Source organism: Melanerpes formicivorus, unplaced genomic scaffold (genome assembly GCF_026170545.1).
Source record: "Melanerpes formicivorus ecotype bairdi unplaced genomic scaffold, bMelFor1.0.p_v2 SCAF_7, whole genome shotgun sequence".
NCBI classification, from domain to species: Eukaryota; Metazoa; Chordata; class Aves; order Piciformes; family Picidae; genus Melanerpes; species Melanerpes formicivorus.
In genome coordinates this window covers 6512539-6533546 of record NW_027142359.1, presented here as the reverse complement: position 1 = coordinate 6533546, position 21008 = coordinate 6512539, and the positions used below count along the sequence as shown (strand labels likewise).

The 21008-nt window shown below is 46.2% G+C and overlaps 1 protein-coding gene across 6 annotated transcripts in view; it reads left to right on the top strand.

Moving 5' to 3' along the window:
- JAK1 (Janus kinase 1) overlaps positions 1–21008 on the top strand; it is a 99237-nt gene that overhangs the window by 66400 nt on the left and 11829 nt on the right. For all 6 annotated transcript variants that reach the window (XM_068140817.1, XM_068140819.1, XM_068140820.1 and 3 more), the window contains 9 exons: positions 6106–6259; positions 8246–8409; positions 9457–9799; positions 12336–12509; positions 13242–13399; positions 14104–14227; positions 15908–16091; positions 18433–18539; positions 20028–20174. In XM_068140817.1, coding sequence (XP_067996918.1) covers positions 6106–6259; positions 8246–8409; positions 9457–9799; positions 12336–12509; positions 13242–13399; positions 14104–14227; positions 15908–16091; positions 18433–18539; positions 20028–20174 — 1555 coding nt within the window. The remainder of the gene's footprint in view (positions 1–6105; positions 6260–8245; positions 8410–9456; positions 9800–12335; positions 12510–13241; positions 13400–14103; positions 14228–15907; positions 16092–18432; positions 18540–20027; positions 20175–21008) is intronic.

Below are 21008 nucleotides of genomic sequence, written 5' to 3'. Positions count from 1 at the left end.
GTGGCATTCTTAAACTATGGCAGATAACCTGGTGAGATTTCTTGGGCTGAATGGATCCACCAGCTCTCACTCACTGGGAAGTGAGAGCAGTAATGCTGACAGCTGCTGAGCACTCTCACATCCTCTAGCTAGAGGAAGGATGTCCTCCTCTTAGGACTGGATAGATCATAGAATTGCTTTTGTTGGAAGAGGCATTTAAGGTCATCAAGCCCAAGTACCCGCCAAACCACCTCCCTCTGTACCACATCTACGCAGCTTTGAAACCCCTTCAGGGATGGGGACTCCACCACTGCCTTGGGCAGCCTGTTTCAGGCCGTGACAACCTTTTTGGGAAGAAATTGCTCCTCATGTCCAACCTAAACCTCCCCTGAGGCTATTTCCTTTGGTCCTAGTCCTTGTTCCTTGGGAGAAGGAATCCCCCATCTGGCTCCAGCCTCCTTTCAGTGAGATGTAGAGAGTGAGAAGCTTTTCCCAGAGCCTCCTTTCTCCTAGCTAAGCACTAGTTCCCAAATTCTTCAAATTTCTACCTGAAGAGGCCTACAAGAAGGCTGGGGAAGGACTTTTTACAAGGGCTTGTAGTGATAGCATGAGGGAATGGATTGAAGCTGGAAGAGGTTAGATTTAGACTGGAGATGAGGAAGAAATTCTTTGCGGTGAGGGTGGTAAGACACTGGCACAGGTTGCCCAGGGAGGCTGTGGATGCCCCCTCCCTGGAGGTGTTCAAAGCCAGGCTGGATGAAGCCTTGAGCAACCTGGTCTAGTAGAAGGTGTCCCTGCCTGTGGCAGGGGGCGTGGAACTAGATGATCTTTAAGGTCCCTTCAACCCAAACCATTCTATGAAAATGTGAAATTAGATCTTTAAAGTGCAAGGTGTTTCAGTTCTGATTTGTGCCAGGCTGAAATTGTTGTTGGATGAACTACTAGGAGGAAAAAAAAATACTGACAGTCAGCAAAGCCATATTTGCTTTTCAAGTGATTATAACAGTGATAACCTATTTATAAAGAGGAAGAGGATATCACAGTTTTTCATGTTTTCTTTAGTGGTATCTATTAGTGGTATTAATGACTTAACCTCAGCTAATCTCAGCTTTAAACAGCTGTGATTAAGTTTGGCAGATAAGCACCAGACAATAATGGAATTGAGTGACTCTAAAAGAAGGCCTGAGGACTCAGATGGCCTCTCGCAGCATCAGATGCCCTTTCTTGCTTGAAGAGGTCAGGCAGATGAACCATAGGCTGGATAATAACAAAATGTCTTGGTAGAGTGTGAATTGTGGGTGGATTTGCTCTGGTACTGTTCTTTGCTGTGCTGTGTTTCTCTCACATCAAAAGGTGATGTTTTAAAGATGTAATTGTGGGAATTAATCTTCCTGTTAAAAGTACAGTGCTGATTTTTATCTCAGTGCTTAAAAAATAGTTTCCATTTTGTTTGGTTTTGATGTGTTTATATGTTTGGGTTTATGTGCTCCTTTGGGTGAATGATGAGAGCTCTCTCAGCCTTCTTGTATCCTAACTGTGTGGTGGCTAGCACCATGCAGGTAACAGAATATCCCAGAAAACAAAGTTCAGTCTAGATTAATAAAGGTTAAAAATAGAAGATTAATCTACATTGGACTTTGTTTTCTGGAATCTTCTCTGTTTTACCATTTTATCATAGAATTACAGACTGGGTTGGGCTGGAAGCAGCCTTAAAGGTCGTCTAGTTCCGACCTCCTGCCATGGTAGGGACACCTTCCACTAGACCAGGTTTCTCAAGGCATTGTCCAGCCTGGTTTTGAACACTACCAGACTGAGGGCCTCCACAGCTTCTCTGGGTAACCTGTTCCAGTGCCTCCCCACCCTCCTGGGGAAGAATTTCTTCTTCATGTCTCATCTAAATTGAGCTTTTTCCAGTTTAAACCATCACCCCTCATCCTGTCACTTCATGTCTTTGTAAAAAGTCCCTTTCCAGCTCTCCTGTAGCCCCACTCAGAAAATACTGGAAGGCTGCCCCAAGGTCTCCCCAGAGTCTTCACCAGGCTGAAAAACCCCAACTCTTTCAGCCTGGCCTCATAGTAGAGGCCTCCCATCATTGGTGTGGCCCTTCCATCATTACTGTGGCCTTCTGTAGCCCCACTCCAACAAGTCCATGTCTCTGCTGTGCTGAGGACTCCAGAGCTGGCCCCAGCACTGCAAGTGGGGTTTCAGCAGAGCACATCAGAGGGGCAGAATCCACTCCCTGCCCCTGCCGCCCACACTGCTGGGGATCAGTCCAGGACATGGCTGGGCCTGGGCTGGGAGCGCTTGGTGCTGGCCCATGTTGAGGTTCTCATCAACCGTCACTTCAAGTCTTTCTCCTCAGCACTGCTCCCTCTGCAGTCTCCCTTGTTGAAGGAAGCTATGAAAAATGCCCAGCTTTCCAGATTTATATTTCTGGTGGTTTATGTTTTTCTTCTTTGGATTTGAAGCTTGACTTCTTTTGTCAGATGTGCTCCACGCATGAAAATTGGCACATTTTGGGCCAATAGTCTGTGTTTACAGTAATTCCATCTGCATTTAAGGAGAACTTGCATGAGCTAAGCCCTAAAATCTACAGATTCCCATCTCCCTAGGAGTGCTCCAGTGTATTGGGGAAGTGATACCTTCTTCTCTCTCATTTCTGATCCACTGTATGTCTTGGCTTGGGCATCTGAGCCAAGAGCGGGGTAGAGTACTGGCAAATTGCCAGCAACACAGGATTGTGAAACTCCTACTCTAAATCCATATTGTTTATTCTGAGCTCTGCAAAGAGGCAGAGTTCCTCTTGAAAAAGAAAAGGTCTCTGGGCTTATTTAATGGTGCAGTGTATTAAACTGGATGTATCATTTGGAGACTGAATCATTTTCATGTGGCCAAGCTTATATCTGAAATGTCATCCCACTGACAGGTTTGATTTCATCCAGTGGCTATTATATATCTAAAATAATGTGACTGAGGAGTTTCAAATGCTTTTAGATGTTTGATTTTTGTGCTGGTGCTGGGTTTTTTTTTCTCCCACTGCTGAAAGCTTTGGATTTGGTTTCTGCTTGTGTGGAATTCCTATCCTCCTCTTTCCCCATCAGATCTGTGCCAGCTGCTGTACTCTTGGTGATATTTTACAAGGACTCGCTTTCCACTGGAGACTTTTTAACCAATCCAGTATTTCTTTCACTTGCCTCGAGGTAAAAAAAGTCTGCAACATAAGGAACCACAGTATATTGTAACATCCTGGAGTAGCTGGCACACCAGCTGGGGGAGGAGGAGAAGTTTAACTGTTTCATAGCTAGATTTGAAGCTGGAGGTAGCAGTGTTTCATGCTATGGAGCCCACACATACGTTTCTAGAAACTGGAAGGAAGGATTATCAGAGCTCCTGTGGGTGAAAGAGAGCAGCAGCTTCTCCTCCAGCATTTCACAGAATCCCACCATGGTGGTGGTTGAAAGGGACCTCTGGAGAGCCTTGGGTTGCGTAGGATTACAATGTCCAAGCGACTTTGGAATCTCTCCAGAGGAGACTCCACAACCTTCAGGTTACTGAAGGAACTAACTCAGAAGGTTCCTTTGCCATGGGTTAGTTGTTTAGGTGGGTTGGGTTGGTTGATGGGTTGGACGCAATGATCTTGAAGGTCTCTTCCAACCTGGTTTGGTTTATTCTATTGTTTATCCTATTCTTGGGAAATAGCCCTTAAAAACAAAGGGGTCCAGGAGAGCTGGACCTACTTCAAGGAAGAACTCTTGAAGGTGCAGGAACAGGCTGTGCCAATGTGCCGGGAGATGAGCCGCCGGGGCAGACAGCCAGCCTGGATGGGTAATGAGCTTCTGAATGGATTAAGGGAAAAAAAGAGGCTGTATCATCTTTGGAAGAAAGGTGAGGCAACCCATGGAATGTTTAAGGATGTTGCTGGGTCTTGTAGGAAGAAAATTAGGGAGGCAAAAGGGCATTTAGAGCTTAGTCTGGCCTCTGCCGTGAAGGACAACAAAAAGTCCTTCTATAAATATATTAATAGCAAGAGGAGGGGCAAGGACAACCTCCACTCGTTGGTTGACACAGAGGGGAGTGTTGTAACAAAGGATGAGGAAAAGGCAGAGGTACTTAACACCTTCTTTGCCTCAATTTTTAATTTAATTGCAGGACAGAATGTCTTCCAGACAGCTGGCCTGCAGAGCTTGCAGAAGGAGCCAGGGAGCTGCATAGTTTCCCTGTGTTCCAGGAGGAGGTAGTTGGAGCTCTCCTCAGGCACTTGGATTCCCACAAGTCCATGGGACGGAATGGGATCCATCCTAGGGTGCTGAGAGAGCTGGCAGATGAGCTGGCTAAGCCACTCTCCATCATTTTTCAGCAGTCCTGGCTCACTGGAGAGGTCCCAGAGGACTGGAAGCTGGCCAACGTGATGCCCATCCACAAGAAGGGCTGGTTGGATGAGCCAGGGAATTATAGGCCTGTCAGCCTGACCTCAGTGCCGGGCAAGACTATGGAACAGGTCATCCTGAGTGCAATAACACAGCACTTACAGGATGGCCAAGGGATCAGGCCCAGCCAGCATGGATTTGGGAAGGGCAGGTCCTGCCTGACCAACCTGATCTTCTATGATCAGGTGACCCACCTGGTGGATGTGGGGAAGGCTGTGGATGCAGTATACCTGGACCTCAGCAAGGCCTTTGACACCGTCCCCCACAGCAAACTCCTGGCCCATTGGAATGGGCTGCCCGGGGAGTGGAGTCACCATCACTGGAGGTGTTCAGGAGGAGACTTGACAGGGTGCTTGGTTACATGGGTTAGTTGATTAGGTGGTGTTGGATGATAGGTTGGACGCGATGATCTTGAAGGTCTCTTCCAAGCTTGTTTATTCTATTCTGTTCTCTCTGGGCAGCCTTATCCAGGGCTCCAGCACCCTCACATCAAAGAATTTTGTCTTCCTGGGTGAAACCCAGGATGGAACCTCGTGGGTTCCAATTTATGCTCATTGCTCCTTGTCCTGTCACTGGACTCCACTGATTCAGGCCCACTGAGTCTGTCCTCAGTGTGCTTGCCCTGCACCCTTTAGCTCTTGCAGAGCATTCAGCAGATCCCCTTTCAGGCTGTTCTTCTGCAGCCTCAACAGCCCCAGGTCTCTCAGCCTTTCCTCCCCACAGAGTAGCTCCAGACACCTCAACATCTTCGTAGCTTCCACTGGACTCTCTCCAGTTCTTCCCTGTCTCTCTTGAACTGGGGAGCCCAGAACTGGACCCAATACTCTGGACTCTGGCCTAAGACAGAGTTGAGTTGGAGGAGAACTTCCATCAACCTGCTGGCCACACTCTTCTTAATATGCACCAGCCCTTGACCAGGTGACTGGGTGAAGTGAAAGAAAGCTCCTTCCCAGAGTGACCCACTCAGCCTGACTCTTCATATGGTCCCCATGGCTCTCACCCATGCCACAGGTGCTTGCCCTGGGCTAAAGCGATGTAAGGGAGGGTTGTGTCATGCTCCTGAAACTCAGGATCAGCAGTCTCCAGCTCACCTGCAGGACTTTTTAACTGGCAAACTTGTGCTCCCATTTCTGTTTGTGTGAGTGAGATAGTCCTAATCTGTCTCCTCATTACCACAGGTCCATCACTCTTCTCAAGGCAGAGACTCCCCATACTGTTTTGCATGGTCCCTGCAGTTTTTATTGTCAGTTAAAAGTGTTGTCAGAATCAGTGCAGTTTCTTAGGGAGAGGAGCAAATTTTCCTCTGCATTACAAACAATGCAAATTACTTTCAGGAAACACCAAAGGAACTGGAGTTACTAATTATCACCCAACTTAGCAAGGAGCATAGGGAAACAAAGTAATTTCCTGGAGGAAGAAGGATTTGCTTTGCTCTTGTTCTTATGCTTCAGCTAAAGGAGATCTGCAGTATCTTGCGGTACTTGGCAGGAGTTTCTGGCATGCTTGGTGGTGTTTCTACTCATGATTCAGATACATGCTTTTAGGCAACTTAACAAAAAGAGAGGATGGACAGAAACACAGCACAGAAAGCTCATCTTGATAGAGAATTCTTTGCTCTTCTGCATGGATTTTGACTTCTAACTGCTGATTTTTTAAATGCTCTTCTAATGTACCTGGTTTGTTCCTTGTTTCTTGCAAGATTCTACTTCACAAACTGGCATGGCACTAACGAAAGTGAGCCCTCAGTGTGGAGGCATTCCCCAAAGAAGGCAAAGACCTCTTCTGAGAAGAAGACAGCACCAGAAGGAACCCCAATATTCGATGCAAGCTCTTTAGAATACATCTTTGCACAGGTAAGAGGATGCTTGCAGTTCTCTCAGTAACACAGAAATGATTTGATCCAGCACAAGCTGCTTTAAAGACCTATTTTAGTACTTGTAAGGTTACTTCTTCTGTAACCTTACCCGTTGGTATTCATAAGTGTTTTCTTCATGCTTCTGCATGGTGGAGAGAAGAGACTTTGCTCAATGAAGAACAATCTACCCATATGCAGAAACTTTAGACCTCACGTTCCAAGAAGGGCTGTATTGTTAGAGCAAAATTTCTTTCAGTATCAACTATTTAAGGATATCAGTGCTTAGCTTTTCAATTGTAAAACATTTGCTGACAACTGTGTCATCTCTAGTCCTGTAGAGGAGCAGTAGCAGTATTCAAGCTTAGAGTTTGGTGTCTTTTTAATGACTTTCATTTTACTGTGTGGCAGTTTTTCTTCCCTTCTGTTGTGCCTTCCACTTGTTGGAAGTACCTGCAGTAGGTTGGATGTGGCAAGTAAGGAGGATCCCTGTTTTAGAAAGCTTCTGCTCCTGTCTAAACATTTAGTATGCACACAAATGATTTTGCAAACCAGAAACTGGTTTCATCAAAGAAAAGGGAAGCTTGAAGTTGATGAAGGCTTGTGAAATGAGCAGATTAAATGCACTGGAGAGAAAAACAAAGCAGAATTCTTAGACTTTGAAATGTGATTGTGTCCTTCAGAGAGCATGAACCTGTTCCAGAGAATCCTTGTTGTGTTGTGACACTACAATAAAAAAACCCAATCAGGTTAGCTACAGCTCTCTAGCACTCTGAAGTAATAAAAGACACAAACAGAAAGGTCTTTGCTCTTTGGTTATCAAGTATTTGTCAGACTGTCCCAGGTTTTGAGACTGAGTGCATGAGGTTCAAAGAGACACTGGCTGATGACGGGCAGAGATAAAGTAGAGGCACAAAGTATCTGCTGTATACCAGGACAAACCGTAAATCATAATGGTGCGAGGAGAGGAGAGGAGGGGTGCTTTCTTTAGTTATTACCAAAAAAAGGAAATCTCTCCTCCTGCTGAGGTGCAACCTCCTGGGCTCCAGCTTGTACCCATTGGTCCTTGTCCTATCACTGGGCACTCAAAAGAGCCTGGCACCTTCATCCCGACACCCACCCCTCAGATGTTTACAGACATTGATAAGATCCCCTCTCAGCCTTCTCTTCTCTAGACTAAACAGCTGAAGGTGTCTCAGTCTTTCTTCATAGCAGAGAAGTTCAAGTCCCCAGATCATCCTCACTAGACTCTCTCCAGCAGATTCCTGTCTCTCTTGAATTGGGAAGCCCAAAACTGGACACAGTCCTCCAGGTGTGGTCTCACCAGGGCAGAGTAGAGGGGGAGGAGAACCTCTCTGACTTGCTGGACACACTTTTCTTGATGCACCTCAGTATGCCATTGGCCCTCTTGGCCTCAAAGGCACATTGCTAACTTGGATTACTTGCTGTGCACTAGGACTCCAAGGTCTTTCTCCATGGAGCTGGTTTCCAGCAGGATGACCCCTAGTCTGTACTGGTGCTTGTCCTTATTGAACTTCATGTGATGGGCTGATTTACAAAAGCAGGGGACAGGATTTTTGGAGCTGTCTCAGCAGTGCAGGTGCTCTGTGTCTATATATGCTCTTGGTGAAAGCCACAACACTGGACTGCTGTGCAATGGATGTGCTGTGATGATCTGTGTGGCAATTCCATCTGCTCCACAAACCACTTTAAAGGACATTAGACAGGAACAAATGTTGATTTCTTCTTAACCAGGCAGGCTTAATGGGGTGCCCAGTGCTTGCCCATGTTTCTGTTTCACTGGTCTAAGAGAAGACAGATCTGCTGCACAGCTCTTCCCTCCTTCCCCTACCCCTTCCTGTCCCAGCTTTCAGCTTTGGGTGACTCTTCTTGCTTGAGGAGAGCCTGTGATCTTGTGACATGTGGCCTGCATCAAACTATGACAAAGACTGCACCTGTCAGCTTTCTGGTTTTGTCTCCTCCGCAGGGCCAGTATGACTTGGTGAAAGGCCTGGCACTGATCCGTGATCCAAAAAACGATCAAGAGGTCCATGAAATCGAGAACGAGTGTCTGGGGATGGCTGTCCTTGCCATCTCTCACTATGCCATGAAGAAAAAGGTGAAGCTTCCAGAGCTTTCCAAAGAGATCAGGTGAGCTCTGTCTGCTGGGTTTCTCTTTCAGAAGGGACTTCAAGCATTTTTACCTTCCAGAGTCTGATTGTAAAGGAGTTACAAGATCCAACACTACTGTTGCTTAGGGGATCTTCCTCATTTGATCAGTTTTCTATTAGAAAACCTGGATTTTTTTTCTCTCTTGGAGGGTATTTCAAATCTTTGAGCTGGTGCCTTCAGCAAATTGATGTGTTGGGTACCCAGTGACCCAGGTTCAGAAATGTCTGTGTTGCTAAGTGGCAACCTAAGGAGAAAGCTCTTAGAATAAATTCAGTTACTGGATTGAGTGGGCTGTATCCAGCTGACCTAAAAGCTTTTGGATAAGGTTATTGGCTCTTGATCACAGACTGGTTTGGGTTGGAAGGGTCCTTAAAGATTGTGTAGTTCCAGCCCATCTGCCATAGGCAGGGACACCTTCCACCAGACCAGCTTGCATCAAGGCCCCATGCAAGATGGCTTGAAACTCTTCCATGTTTGGAGCCTCCAGAGCTTCTCTGGGCAGCCTGTTCCAGTGTCTCACCACCCTCAGGGGAAGAATTTCTTCTAATGTCCAATCCAAATCTCCCCTGTTCTAGTTTCAAACTATTGCCCCTGGTCCTGCTGCTACAAGCCTTTGTAAATAGCCATAGATTCAGCATAGAATGGCTTAGGTTAGAAGAGACCGTAGAGATCATCTCCTCCAACCTCTCTGCCGTGGGTGGGGATGCCTCTCAACTAGACTTGGTTGCTCAAGACCGCACTCAACCTGGCCTTGAACACCTTCAGGGAGGGGGTATCCACAACCTCCCTGGGCAACCTGTACCAGTGTCCTACCACCCTTGTACTGAAGAACTTCTTCCTTAAGATCCAGTCTAAACATACTATTCCTCAGCTTCAAACCATTCCCCTGTGTCCTATTGCTAGGCACCCTTATGACAAGTCCTGAGGTCTTCCTGTTAGATCTCCTCACGTACCGGAAGGCAGCTGTAAGGTCCCTCTGGAGCCTTCTCTAGGCTTAAAAACTCGTGGTATTGTTTTTCCTTCTAGTTACAAGCATTATATTCCCGAAACTTTGAACAAGACCATCAGGCAGAGGAACTTCTTGACCAGGATTCGCATCAATAATGTTTTCAAGCATTTCCTTAAAGAGTTTAACAACAAGACCATCTGTGAAGGTAACGTGTCCCCACGTGACCTCAAAGTCAAATACTTATCAACCATGGAGACCCTGACCAAACATTATGGAGCTGAAATTTTTGAGACTTCATTTTTGCGGATCTCCTCCGAGAATGAAATCAATGGATTTAGCTGCGGAGACAGCGAGAGCCTCCCGCTCTACGAGGTCATCGTCACCGGCAACAACGGCATCCAGTGGAGGCTCAAGCCAAGTGTAAGTACTCAGGGAGAAAAGGGAGTGAGGTGAGAGAAAGCAGCCCTGTGGAAAAGGACTTGGGGGTGCTGATGGACGAGCAGCTGGACAGGAGCAGGCAGTGTGCTTGCAGCCCAGAAGGCAAATCACATCCTGGGCTGCATAAGAGCCAGAGGTGTGATTCTGCCACTTTGCTCTGTTGCGACTTCATCTGGAGTACTGTGTACAGGCCTGGAGCCTTCAGTACAGGAAGGACACGGACCTGATGGAGCAGGTCCAGAGGAGGGCCAAGAAAATGATCAGGGTGTTGGAGCACCTCTGCTATGAGGACAGACTGAGGGAGCTGGGGATGTTCAGCCTGGAGAAGAGACCTAATAGCAGCCTGCCAGTACCTGAAGGGGGCCTACAGGAAAGATGGAGAGAGACTGTTTACAAGGGCCTGCAGTGGTAGCACGAGGGGCAATGGCTTCAAACCAGAGGAGAGTAGATCTAGATTAGATGTTAGGAACAAATTTTTTACTATGAGGGTGGTGGAACACTGGAACAGGTTGCTCAGGAAGGTGGTTGAGGCCCCATCCCTGGAGACTTTTGAGGTGAGGCTCGACAGGGCTCTGGGCAACCTGATCTAGTTGAGGATGTCCCTGCTGACTGAATGGGTGTTGGACTGGATGACCTTTGGAGGTCCCTTCCAACTCAGACCGTTCTATGATTCTGTGATTGCTTTGGAGACATAACTGTTAAAATGTGGGCATGGTCTTCAAGACACTGCAGAGCAGCTTTTTGTTGGAAGTTTCTCTCGTGTGACAACATTCTATGTTGTTCCTTATTCCAGTGCTGCTACTTGAGGTCACTTTGGGCACATGAATGCTAAATATGCTCGAGGTTTGAAGGGCTTTTGAGCACTTCCGCTGCTGGGGGGTGCTGGCAAAACGTGAGCTAGAGCATTAGTGTTTCTTTGAGAGTGTCACTTTCCAGACTACATTCACAGATTGCATTGGGTTGGAAGGGACCCTCAAAGGTCATCTTGTCCAACTCCCCCTGCAGTCAGCAGGGACGCTTCCAGCTAGATCAGGCTGCCCAGGGCTACATCAAGTTTGACCTTGAATGCCACCAGGGATGGAGTCTCAACCACATCCCTGGCCACTCTGTTCCAGTATTTCACCACCCTTGTGCAGAACTCCTTCCTGATGTCCAGTCTAAATCTACCCTGCTGCAGTTTCAAACCATTGCCCCTTGACCTATGGCTACAAGTTTGCTTATGTGCTTCTGGGTAGGAACAGCATGTCTGGCTGGAGTGCAACCACTGAAATAATTTATGGAATTTATGCTTATAAATACTTCAAGAATGGGTGCTAGGAGGATGGGGCCAGTCTGTTTTCAGTGTTGCTCAGTGACAGGACAAGGGACAGTGGATCCATGTTGAACATAAGAAGTTCCATCTAAACAGGAGGAGGAGCTTATTTAAGAGTGAGACAGAGCACTGGAGCAGGCTGCCCAGAGAGCTTGTGGAGTCTCCTTCTCTAGAGAGATTCCAAATCCACCTGGACTTTGTGATCCTGGGCAAGCTGCTGTGAGTACCCCTGCTTTAGCAGGGAGGTTGGACTGGATGATCTCCAGAAGTCCCTTCCAGCCCTTTCCATTCCATGTGATTCTTCATCTTCTCTCCACATAAAACATGTAACAAATAGCCCTCTTTTTGCTTGCCTCACTTCCCACCGGGAAGAGAACCCTGCTGATAGCCAGCTTTCGGAGCATTGAAACTATTATGCTTTGCTCCACTTAGATGTAACCTAATTACATTAATCCCTGATGGGAAATTCCTGTTTGCAATGATAATATTAATGGAGAGGAGAGAAGGCAGAACTGATATTTGAGAAGAGCTTGCCATAAGTGCAGTATTTCTTGCAGGGCTCCTGTTTCTGCTAATTTAGAGATGATATTTATTTAAATGCCTAACCCACAGATTTCCATTGTAGTGAAAACCTTTCTGTGACTAGCAGGATGCTTTGCACAGCCTGAACATTTTGTGTTTTTTAAGTAGTTACTAACGGTTTTTGAGCTGGAAGATGTTCAGCTTCATTGTGACCTGCCTGCAGAACTTCATTTGTGGCTCAGGCATGCAGTGCAAGAAGAATGTGACTCCTGAGTTTGGGCTGAGCTCTGACAGAATATTTCAAGTATAGAATTCGGAAGTTATTACTACCAAAATTGTTTTTAACATACCAAGAGAGAGGTGAGATACCCATCTGGGTTCTTTGGTCCTCATGAAGACTCATGAGGATCGTTTTTGACTGGAGTAATCCCTGCAATGCAGAATCAAAGAATTGTCAGGGTTAGAAGGGACCTCATCTAGTTCTGAAGCCTCTGCCATGGGCAGGGACACTTTCCACTAGATAAGGCTGCCTCGATACACTGAACACATAAAGAAATGGATAATTTGGTGCAAAAATCAATCAAGAATAAAATCACTGGATTGATTTGGCATGGATTTTTTTTTTTTTAGTGCTAAAGAAAGTCTGGTTTTATGAGTATGCTTTTATCCAAACTCTATTTGCAGTCTGTACAGGCAGAGAAAGAGAGGAAGAAGAAATCTGATGGCAAAACCAAAAAGGAGCAAGAAAAACACAGAACTCGAGACCTGTGGAACAATTTTTCCTATTTTCCTGAAATCACCCACATTGTCATCAAGGAGTGTACAGTTAGCATTAACAAGCAGGACAACAAAAGGATGGTAAGAATCAAACCTCGGGTAGGTTTCCCTGCCGTTGGAAATTGCAGTGGTGTGGTGTTGGGCAATGGGTATCAACCTCCTTGAGGAACAGTTCCTTACCTAAATAACCCTGGAATATGGTGGCCTCCTTAATGTGCTTCTCAGCCCATGGCTTCCTCTCTACAGCTTGGATAGCCAAAAGGAACATCGAGGAAGAGGAGCTCAGTAAGGATGGCAGAGGGAGAGGAGAGAAATGCAGAGAAGACCTGGGAGGAGAGGAGATTTGGTTTACAGATACCCAGTTTTAGTGTTCTAAGTGATTCTTCTTGCTGGGGGCTGCCAACCTTAGAAGTTGGAAGGGAGCTACTGAGTACCCTGGGCTTCAAATTCCAACATGAAAGTCCCAGTCCTGAATTTCTGGTGCTTTCCAAAGGCTGCCAAAGATTTTGCCTTAAAGACCTCATGTCTCTGCTCACTGCAGGGGGTTGGACTAGATGACCTTTGGAGGTCCTTTCCGACCCAGAGCATTCTGATTCTGTGTAGGGTTACAGCAGAATGTAAGTCAAGCTGGAGAATGGAAGTTCCTCACCAATGATGAGTGAGGAGGACAGAGGACGGTCAACATTCGTTTCCTAAATGTGTGTGGGACGATTCCTTAACCACTGTGTGCCAGAACTGCTGGATGTGAAAACATTCCCGAGGTGCCTTGGTGGAAGTGCAAGAGCTCTTGACCAATCCATGTTTGTGTTGTAGGAACTAAAGCTGTCCTCACACGAGGAGGCCCTGTCCTTTGCATCGCTGGTTGATGGCTACTTCAGGCTGACAGCAGACGCCCACCATTACCTCTGCACTGATGTGGCTCCCCCACTGATTGAGCACAACATCAAAAATGGATGTCATGGACCCATTTGGTTAGTGAAATGTTTGGGTTTTTATCCTTCCACTGGAATAATTAGTCCTCTAATGCCACTGCAGGTTGAAACCTCTGAGGAAACTGAACATTTGGAGGGTTGTTAATTAACAAAAGGTTGTGAACAATATATTTCTTCTAATGATTATAACAAAACAGTATCACTGATTCTCTCCACATCCACTTAGTCATCTCTAAACCCAGAGTTTTGTCACTGGTGTGGTATTTTGAGGCTTACTTCACTAAAAGAAGTAGCTATAAAAATCATTGTCAGTTGATCTGGGGGAAGTATTTTAGGTAACCCAACTCGAGCTGTATCTATGCTGACCCTGTGAGTCCTTGGATAGAGGCCTTTGTGGGTTTTTAAATAGGTAAAGCAATTCTCTTCCCTTCTAGCCACCTTTTATCTTTCAAGATGCAATATATAGAAAATTGAGAACTTTACAGGCGCACACGCTGTGCTGGATGCAGAGTTTGCTCCATCAAGCACGTGAAGAGCTTAACAACACTTTCCTGCCTCACTCTTTTGCAGCTGTGAGTGTGATGCATGTCATGAGCTCATATCTTGATAACAATGCAATATTTCTGAGCTGCTGCTAAGACATTTTGGTTCCAGCTGCAGGATGACTCTCCTGTGTATTCACTGCTGATAGCTTTTGGATGCAGCTGCTCATTGGTTGGTTTTCCTGGTGTTGACTCTTGCAGTACGGAATACGCCATCCACAAACTGCGTCTGGAAGGGGACGAAGCAGGGATGTATGTGCTGAGGTGGAGCTGCACCAACTTCAACCACATCCTCATGACAGTCACCTGCTGTGAAGGCTCAGAGGTACGTCAGGTGGGGCATTCCCAGCACTAAGCTGATCATGAGCTGAAGGCAAGGAGCTCCCTGTCACAGAATCCCAGAATATCAAGGTTTGGAAGGGCCCTCTACAGATCATCCAGTCCAACTCCTTGCCAGAGCAGGATCACCTAGGGCAGGTCACGCAGGAACACACCCAGGTGGGTTTTGAATGTCTCCAGAGAAGGAGACTGCACTACCTCTCTGGGCAGCCTCCTTCAGGGCTCTGTCACCCTCACTGTGAAAAAGTTTTTCCTTATGTTCACGTGGAACCTCCTCTGCTCCAGCTTGCACCCACTGCCCCTTGTCCTGTCATTGGACATCAGTGAGCAGTGCCTGACTGCATCCTCCCAACACTGCCCTTCACATCTTTATAAACGTGAATCAGGTCACCCCTTGGTCTCCTCCAAGCTAAAAGAGCCCCAGCTCGCTCAGCCTTTCCTCACCAGGGAGATGTTCCACTCCCTTCAGCATCTGCACTGGTAGCTAAGTCTAGTTGAGAGGCATCCCTCATGTCAGGGAGGTTGGAGTAGATGATCTCTAAGGCCCCTTCCCACCTAAGCCATTTTGTGATCCTATGAAGCTCTAGAGAGGTGGGGAGCAGAACTGGAAAGGATAACGGCTTGAGATAGAGAAGTCCTAAAGTTCAGTCTCTCTTCCTCAGTTCATTTGAATGAAACTGGAAGGTTTGAACAGCAGGCTGAAATCTCATTTCACTTGTTGAACAATCTGGGTTGTGAAAGAGAGTTTTGCTATTTTTAAGTTGAGGTTTTGAAACCATGGTTCTGATTCTGCAATTGTTGACCAAGTGAAGAGAAAACTCTTCCTGCACAATCGGGGCTTCTGCATGCTCCCAGGCTCTGCATAACACAGAGGCCATAACTGGATTTGTTAGATGACTGCAGCTTTATCTTGCTCTTCTTCCACTCTTGTTATGAAATTTCCTGGGACTGAAGGTTATAGGAACTTTAGGGATGCCTTCTGCTTTATTGGAGATTTACTAAAGGACCCTGGCTTGGGGGCAACTGATAGGAATTAGGATATGAGATTGGGAAGAAAGTCATTACAGTGAGGGTGGTGACCATGGGGGTGACCATGTGGCTCAGTTGGTAGAGCATGAGACTCTTAATGGTCATGGATTCAAGCCTGCAGTGGGCAGCAGTGTTCTCCCTTTTGAGGTGAGGAGAAAGTTCTTCACCGAGTGAGTCGTTCGTCATTGGAATGTGCTGCCCAGGGAGGTGGTTGAGTTGCTGTCCCTGGAGGCATTCAAGAGGGGATTGGACGTGGCACTTGGTGCCATGGTCTAGTCATGAGGTCTGTGGTGACAGGTTGGACCCAATGATCTTTGAGGTCTCTTCCAACCTTAGTGATACAGTGGTGAGACACTAGAACAGGTTGTCCAGGAAGGTGGTGGATGCCCCCTCCCTAGAAGTGTTCAATGCCAGCAACCTGGTCTAGCGGGACCTGTCCCTGCCCATGGTAAGGGGGTTAGAACTAAGGTCTTTAAGGTCCTTTCCAACCCAAACCATTCTATGACTGAATATATGGACAGGTCCTACATACATTTTCAAAGGCTTTTGAGGAACTTTTATGACTTTCAAATATTCTTTCACATTGATGATTTCATTCTGCTTTCTTTTTCCCTGCCTCTCCTCCTGCTAACGGCAGACAAATAATTCAGTTCAGCACAAGAACTTCCAGATCGAGGTGGAGAAAGGCGAGTACTTCCTGCATGGCTCCAACAAGCCTTTCTCATCCTTGAAAGAGCTGATGGATCACCTGAAAGGACAAATACTGCGCACAGACAACATAAGCTTTACACTGAAGAGGTGCTGCCAACCAAAACCAAGAGGTAATTTGTCCTTTAAGAGAGGCAAGAAACGTAGCTGTCAAGTGGAAGCAGGCTCCAGAAAGAGGAGGCATTCTTTGGTTGGTACTTTGTGTTGTGTGGTGAGGCTCTTTTGTCACTTAAAAAGCTACAGATGAAGCTTTTTTTCTTCTCTGTGGAGGAGGAGTTGTGCCAAAAAGCAAAAGCAGCACTGTGAGCAAGGTTGGGGGGGTGTGTGTGTTTCTTCTCAGTGTTCAGAGCTCAGCATGGGATGTTCAGGGGCTGGTGCTTCTCTTGAGCCTTATTTGGTGTGAAGCTCTCAAATGAGAGAAGTTCTGGTTTCCCTTTTCACACCCAAACAGCTGGCCCTGCAGTATTGATAGCAGAAGGTGGAACTCTAGTTCTGTTTAAAAAGAAAATGTCACAGCTGACTCAGAGTCATGGGCTGAAAAGCTGTGCCAAAGAGGAGCCCGTATAAGGTTCTTCCTCTGCTCCACAGAGTCACGTATGCCAGGCAGTGCCGCCATGCATCACCTTGTGGTGTTCTAGCAAAGGAGGGTTGCAGCCTGCACTGGTTGTGTGGCAACCTTTGGTTTGAAACTTGTTTGCCATCATTATGAGCTATTGTTTGCTCTGTTAATCTTCATGAAGCAGCAGACAGGGTTTGGTCTGCAACTGCTAGAAAGCAGAACAGCCTTGCAGGCAGGAAATCCATCTTTGAGGTCAGATTTTAGAGGGCTGGGCCAATAAACTTAAAGCCAACACTTACTAAAATTATTTGCTGTAAACTCATGGTAGAGGGGTTGGAACTAGATGATCTTCAAGGATCCTTCCAGCCCAAACCATTCTATGGATCTATGAATCTATAAAGTACCAGTGTCTGGTAGCTGAATTTTGTATGAAAGAGGAAAACACAGCGGCGTGCTTGCAACGATCAGATAATGACTTCCTGTTAGAATAAAGGGGAAATGAGCTGTGTTAGTTACCTGCTGATTGTGATGGTTTGAGGGGACAGTGCTCTGTAGGTAGATACTGAGCTCACCAGCACTTTGAAGAACATTGGTCATTGCACCATGGGGAACTTGCATAGTTTGACATTTTGATTGCATTTTGACAGCTGGATGTGGGGTATAATAAAACAGGTCAAGGAGCTGGATGCCCACTTGAGCTTTTCATTGGCACAACTTACAGTGGGATCCAGGGTGTTACCTCTGCAGAGAGATGGAATGCTGGAGAGTCCAGTGGAGGCTGTGAAGATGCTGAGGGGTTTGGAGCATCTCTGTGAGGAAGAAAGGCTCTGAGACACCTGGGGCTGCTGACCCTGGAGAAGAGCAGCCTGAGAAGGGATCTGCTCAGTGCTCAGCAAGAGCTAAAGGACCTGCTGTGGGGGCAACAGGATGGGGGCAGAGTCTTCTCAGTGATGCACAGCCACAGGACAAGGGTCAACAGAAACAAACTGGAACCCAGGAGGTTCCACCTGAACAGGAGAAAAAAGTTACTTGTTGTGAGGGTGCTGGAGCCCTGGAGCAGGCTGCCAAGAGTGGTGGTGGAGTCTCCTTCTCTGGTGAGATTCCAAACCCACATCAACATTGTGATACTGGGCAAGCTGCTGTGGGATGGTTGGACTGGATGATCTCCTGAGGTCCCTTCCAACCCTCACCATGCTGGGATTGTGGCATCTCTGCTGTTCCCCCTGTACTTTTTTCTTATTTTTGAATCAGCCAGACAAAATTCATGTGCAGGACTTCTGGATATAACCGTGCCTCTCCCTGATGAGAAGCTGTGGGGAGGAAGCACCATCCTTTTCAGTCTTTTCCTTCTGTTAATTTCCCATTCCCCAGTTTACTTCCTATGCTCTGGAAGCTGATTCTTAGTGTGGCCCAGAGTGCAAGAGATTTTCAAGGAGGTAAAGAGGAAGAAATGAGACTCCAGCTATTCCTTGCTTACTTGTCTGAACACTGGAGACTGCTGGCAGGAGGGTACAGAGATTTACTCAGGGATCCCCAGCTGCAAAGCTGATGAGAATGATGAGAATGTGTTCTTTTACTTAATTAATGTACTTAAGGTTTCAGTCCTGAGTATTTCTCAGTGCAATAAATAGCATTCAGTTTCTTGATACCAGCCTCAATATGGCAAATATTCACATTGTATACTACACATACAATATATAGCTCTAAATTCTCTGTTGAATGATGGAATAGAAGTTACTTGAGCACAATTTAAGTCAAAGGTTCTTTTCTCCCTCCTCCCCATTTGAGTTTTGCCCCTTGCAGTGAAGCACACACAGTAATGGCACAGACTGAGAAGTGTGAATGCAGCTCTCTCAGAGAAGCCCTAAAGAATATTTTCTCTCCTTTCCTTCCAGAAATCTCCAACTTGCTAGTTGCAACCAAGAAGGCTCAGGAGTGGCAGCCCGTTTATCCCCTTGGGCAGCTGATTTTCCATCGTATCCTGAAGGAAGAAATCATACAGGTAGGTAGCTGCTCAAGTGTGCTTCTCCTTTGTAATCCAAGAAGTGTGGCAGCCCACTCCACCCACTCAAAGGACACAAAATCACTCCCTTCTGGCTGGTTCTCCCCTTCCCATTGCTCCTCAGCAAAGCTTTGTTGGTGTGACAGCCTCTTATTCCAGAACCTAAAGATTTTTATGTCCTTGTGTGCAAGAAGAAAAGCTTGAAAGTAATTCCTTTCACTGGAAATCAAACTGATAGCTGAGCACTTTCTAATGTCTGTGGAAAAAGGTGCTTCTGAGCCCATGCTTAATAATCATGCAAGTCCTAAAAGGTCCTTTTCCTAGCTGGTTGGTTGCAAGTTGTGGCCGAGTCTTTTAAAAGCCTGACACACTGAAGAGAGAGGCAACTTGAGGGCTAATTTGAAACTCTGAGTTTAATCTTAAACCTCAGCTTTAATCTTAAACTTCAACTTCAATCTTGAACCTCAAGTTGCCTACAGTAAAAAACCAAACCAAAAACCCAAGCCTGAAGTATCGAGAAGATTCAAAAGGTAACTGAAGGTTGAACTGAATGATCTTAGAGGTCTCTTCCAAATGAAACAATTCCATGATTCTAAAAGCTCTGAAAGAGTCCCTGACAGTCCAAATTTTGTGTTGCTAACTAACTGATTTAGCAGCCAAATGTCCTGACAGTTGTGTGCAGTAGTGGTGCAGGTGACCTGAGTGCACAAATCCCCTTTGATGTCTCTAAAAGACCTGAGCTCCTGAACCATGCAGTTAGCTTCTTCAGTGAAATAAGAAGTTTTGGGCAGGTATTAGGGTTTTTGATTGGTGTTTTTACAGTCAGCAAGCCAGCTTCCTGCAAAATTATCCCAAGGCAGAATCCTCTGTTACTTAGGAGGAAATTGCTTTCCCAAACAAAGCATTCCACTGAAATATTACTTCCTGTAACTTTTGGACTCACATTAAAGATCACCTCAGCAGCAGCTTGTTGTAAATAAGAGGCATGTTATTATTTATTCCTTTGGTGTTTAGTCTGACACAAGGTTAAACACTGAACCTGTTTGATGTTAATGGGTATCAGAAGAAACTTCTTCACTAAGAGTTCTCAAACACTGGAACAGGTGGTTGAATCTACCTGGAGGGGTTTAAAAGAGGCAGAGGTGTGGTGCTGAGGGACATGGTTTGGCACCAGCTTGGTAGAGTTAGAGGATGGTTAGAGTCAATGATCTTCAAGGTCTTTTCTAACCAAAATGGTGCTGTGGTTCTGTAATAGCCCTTAAATATCTCCTGACTTTACAGTGGTGAGTGTGCTCAGAGAGAGCACTGAAGCAGAGAGTAACATGCTGTTGTTGGATTCTCACTGTAGTAATTTTAAGTCTACATGTACCTAGGTGAAGTGGAGAGCTAAAGCCTCTACTTGGAGAGGCAGAATCAAGTATTTGGGTTAATTTACACTCAGTTGCTTCACACCTTGGTTTGATAAGTATCTTGTGTGTTATCTCCTAGGGTGAACACCTTGGAAGAGGGACAAGAACACAGATTTACTCAGGGATCCTCAACTACAAAGATGATGAAAATGAAGGATATCAAAATGAAAGAGAGATTAAAGTCCTCCTCAAAGTCTTGGACCCCAGCCACAGAGACATTTCTTTGGCAAGTCTTTTTTCCCTTTTTTTTGTCTGTTGTACTACCAATGACCTCCCCAGGTGACATGTGGGTAACTAACAAAAGGCTTTAAAAGGGGGGGTTGGGTATGAGGTGCAGGAAGGGGGCAGTGCTGAAGGTGTAGCTCACCATTTTTGGGAGTTAAATCCATCACTGAGCAGCATTTTGGAGATAATCTCATTGGAGAGGCAGCAGCATGGGGTCTGGCTGGAGCACATCTGGTGGGAACAGCAACCATGTAGTTCACATTCAGGTTAACCAAGCATAAAAATGGGCAGAAGGAGGACTTCAGAGATCAACTACTGCTTCTGGAATCCTCAGCACAAGGAGGAATGAACGTGCTGGACATCCAGAGGAGGCCACAAAAAATATCTGAGGGCTTGAACCCCTCTGCTGTGAGAGCAGGCTGAGAAGGTTAAGGTTCAACCTGGAGAAGGCTCCAGGGAGACCTTCTTGCAGCTGTTCAGTACTTAAAGGGGCTGAGAAGAAAGCTGGGGACAGACCTTTTAGCATAGCCTATTGTGACAGGACAAGGGATGATGGGTTGAAACTAAAAGAGGCAGATTTGGACTAGAGAGAAGGAAGAAATGTTTTTACAGTGCAGGTGGTGAAATACTGGCCCAGGTTGCCAGAGTGGTGGATGCCCCATCCCTGAAACCATTGCAGGTCAGGCTGTCTGGGGCTTTGAGCAACCTGCTGTAGCTGGGGATGTCTCTGCTGACTGCAAGAATGTTGGACAAGATGTCCTTTCCCACCCAAACCACTTCCATGATTCTTTATGTTACTAGAAGACACAGTGATCCTGGGCACATACTTTTGTCA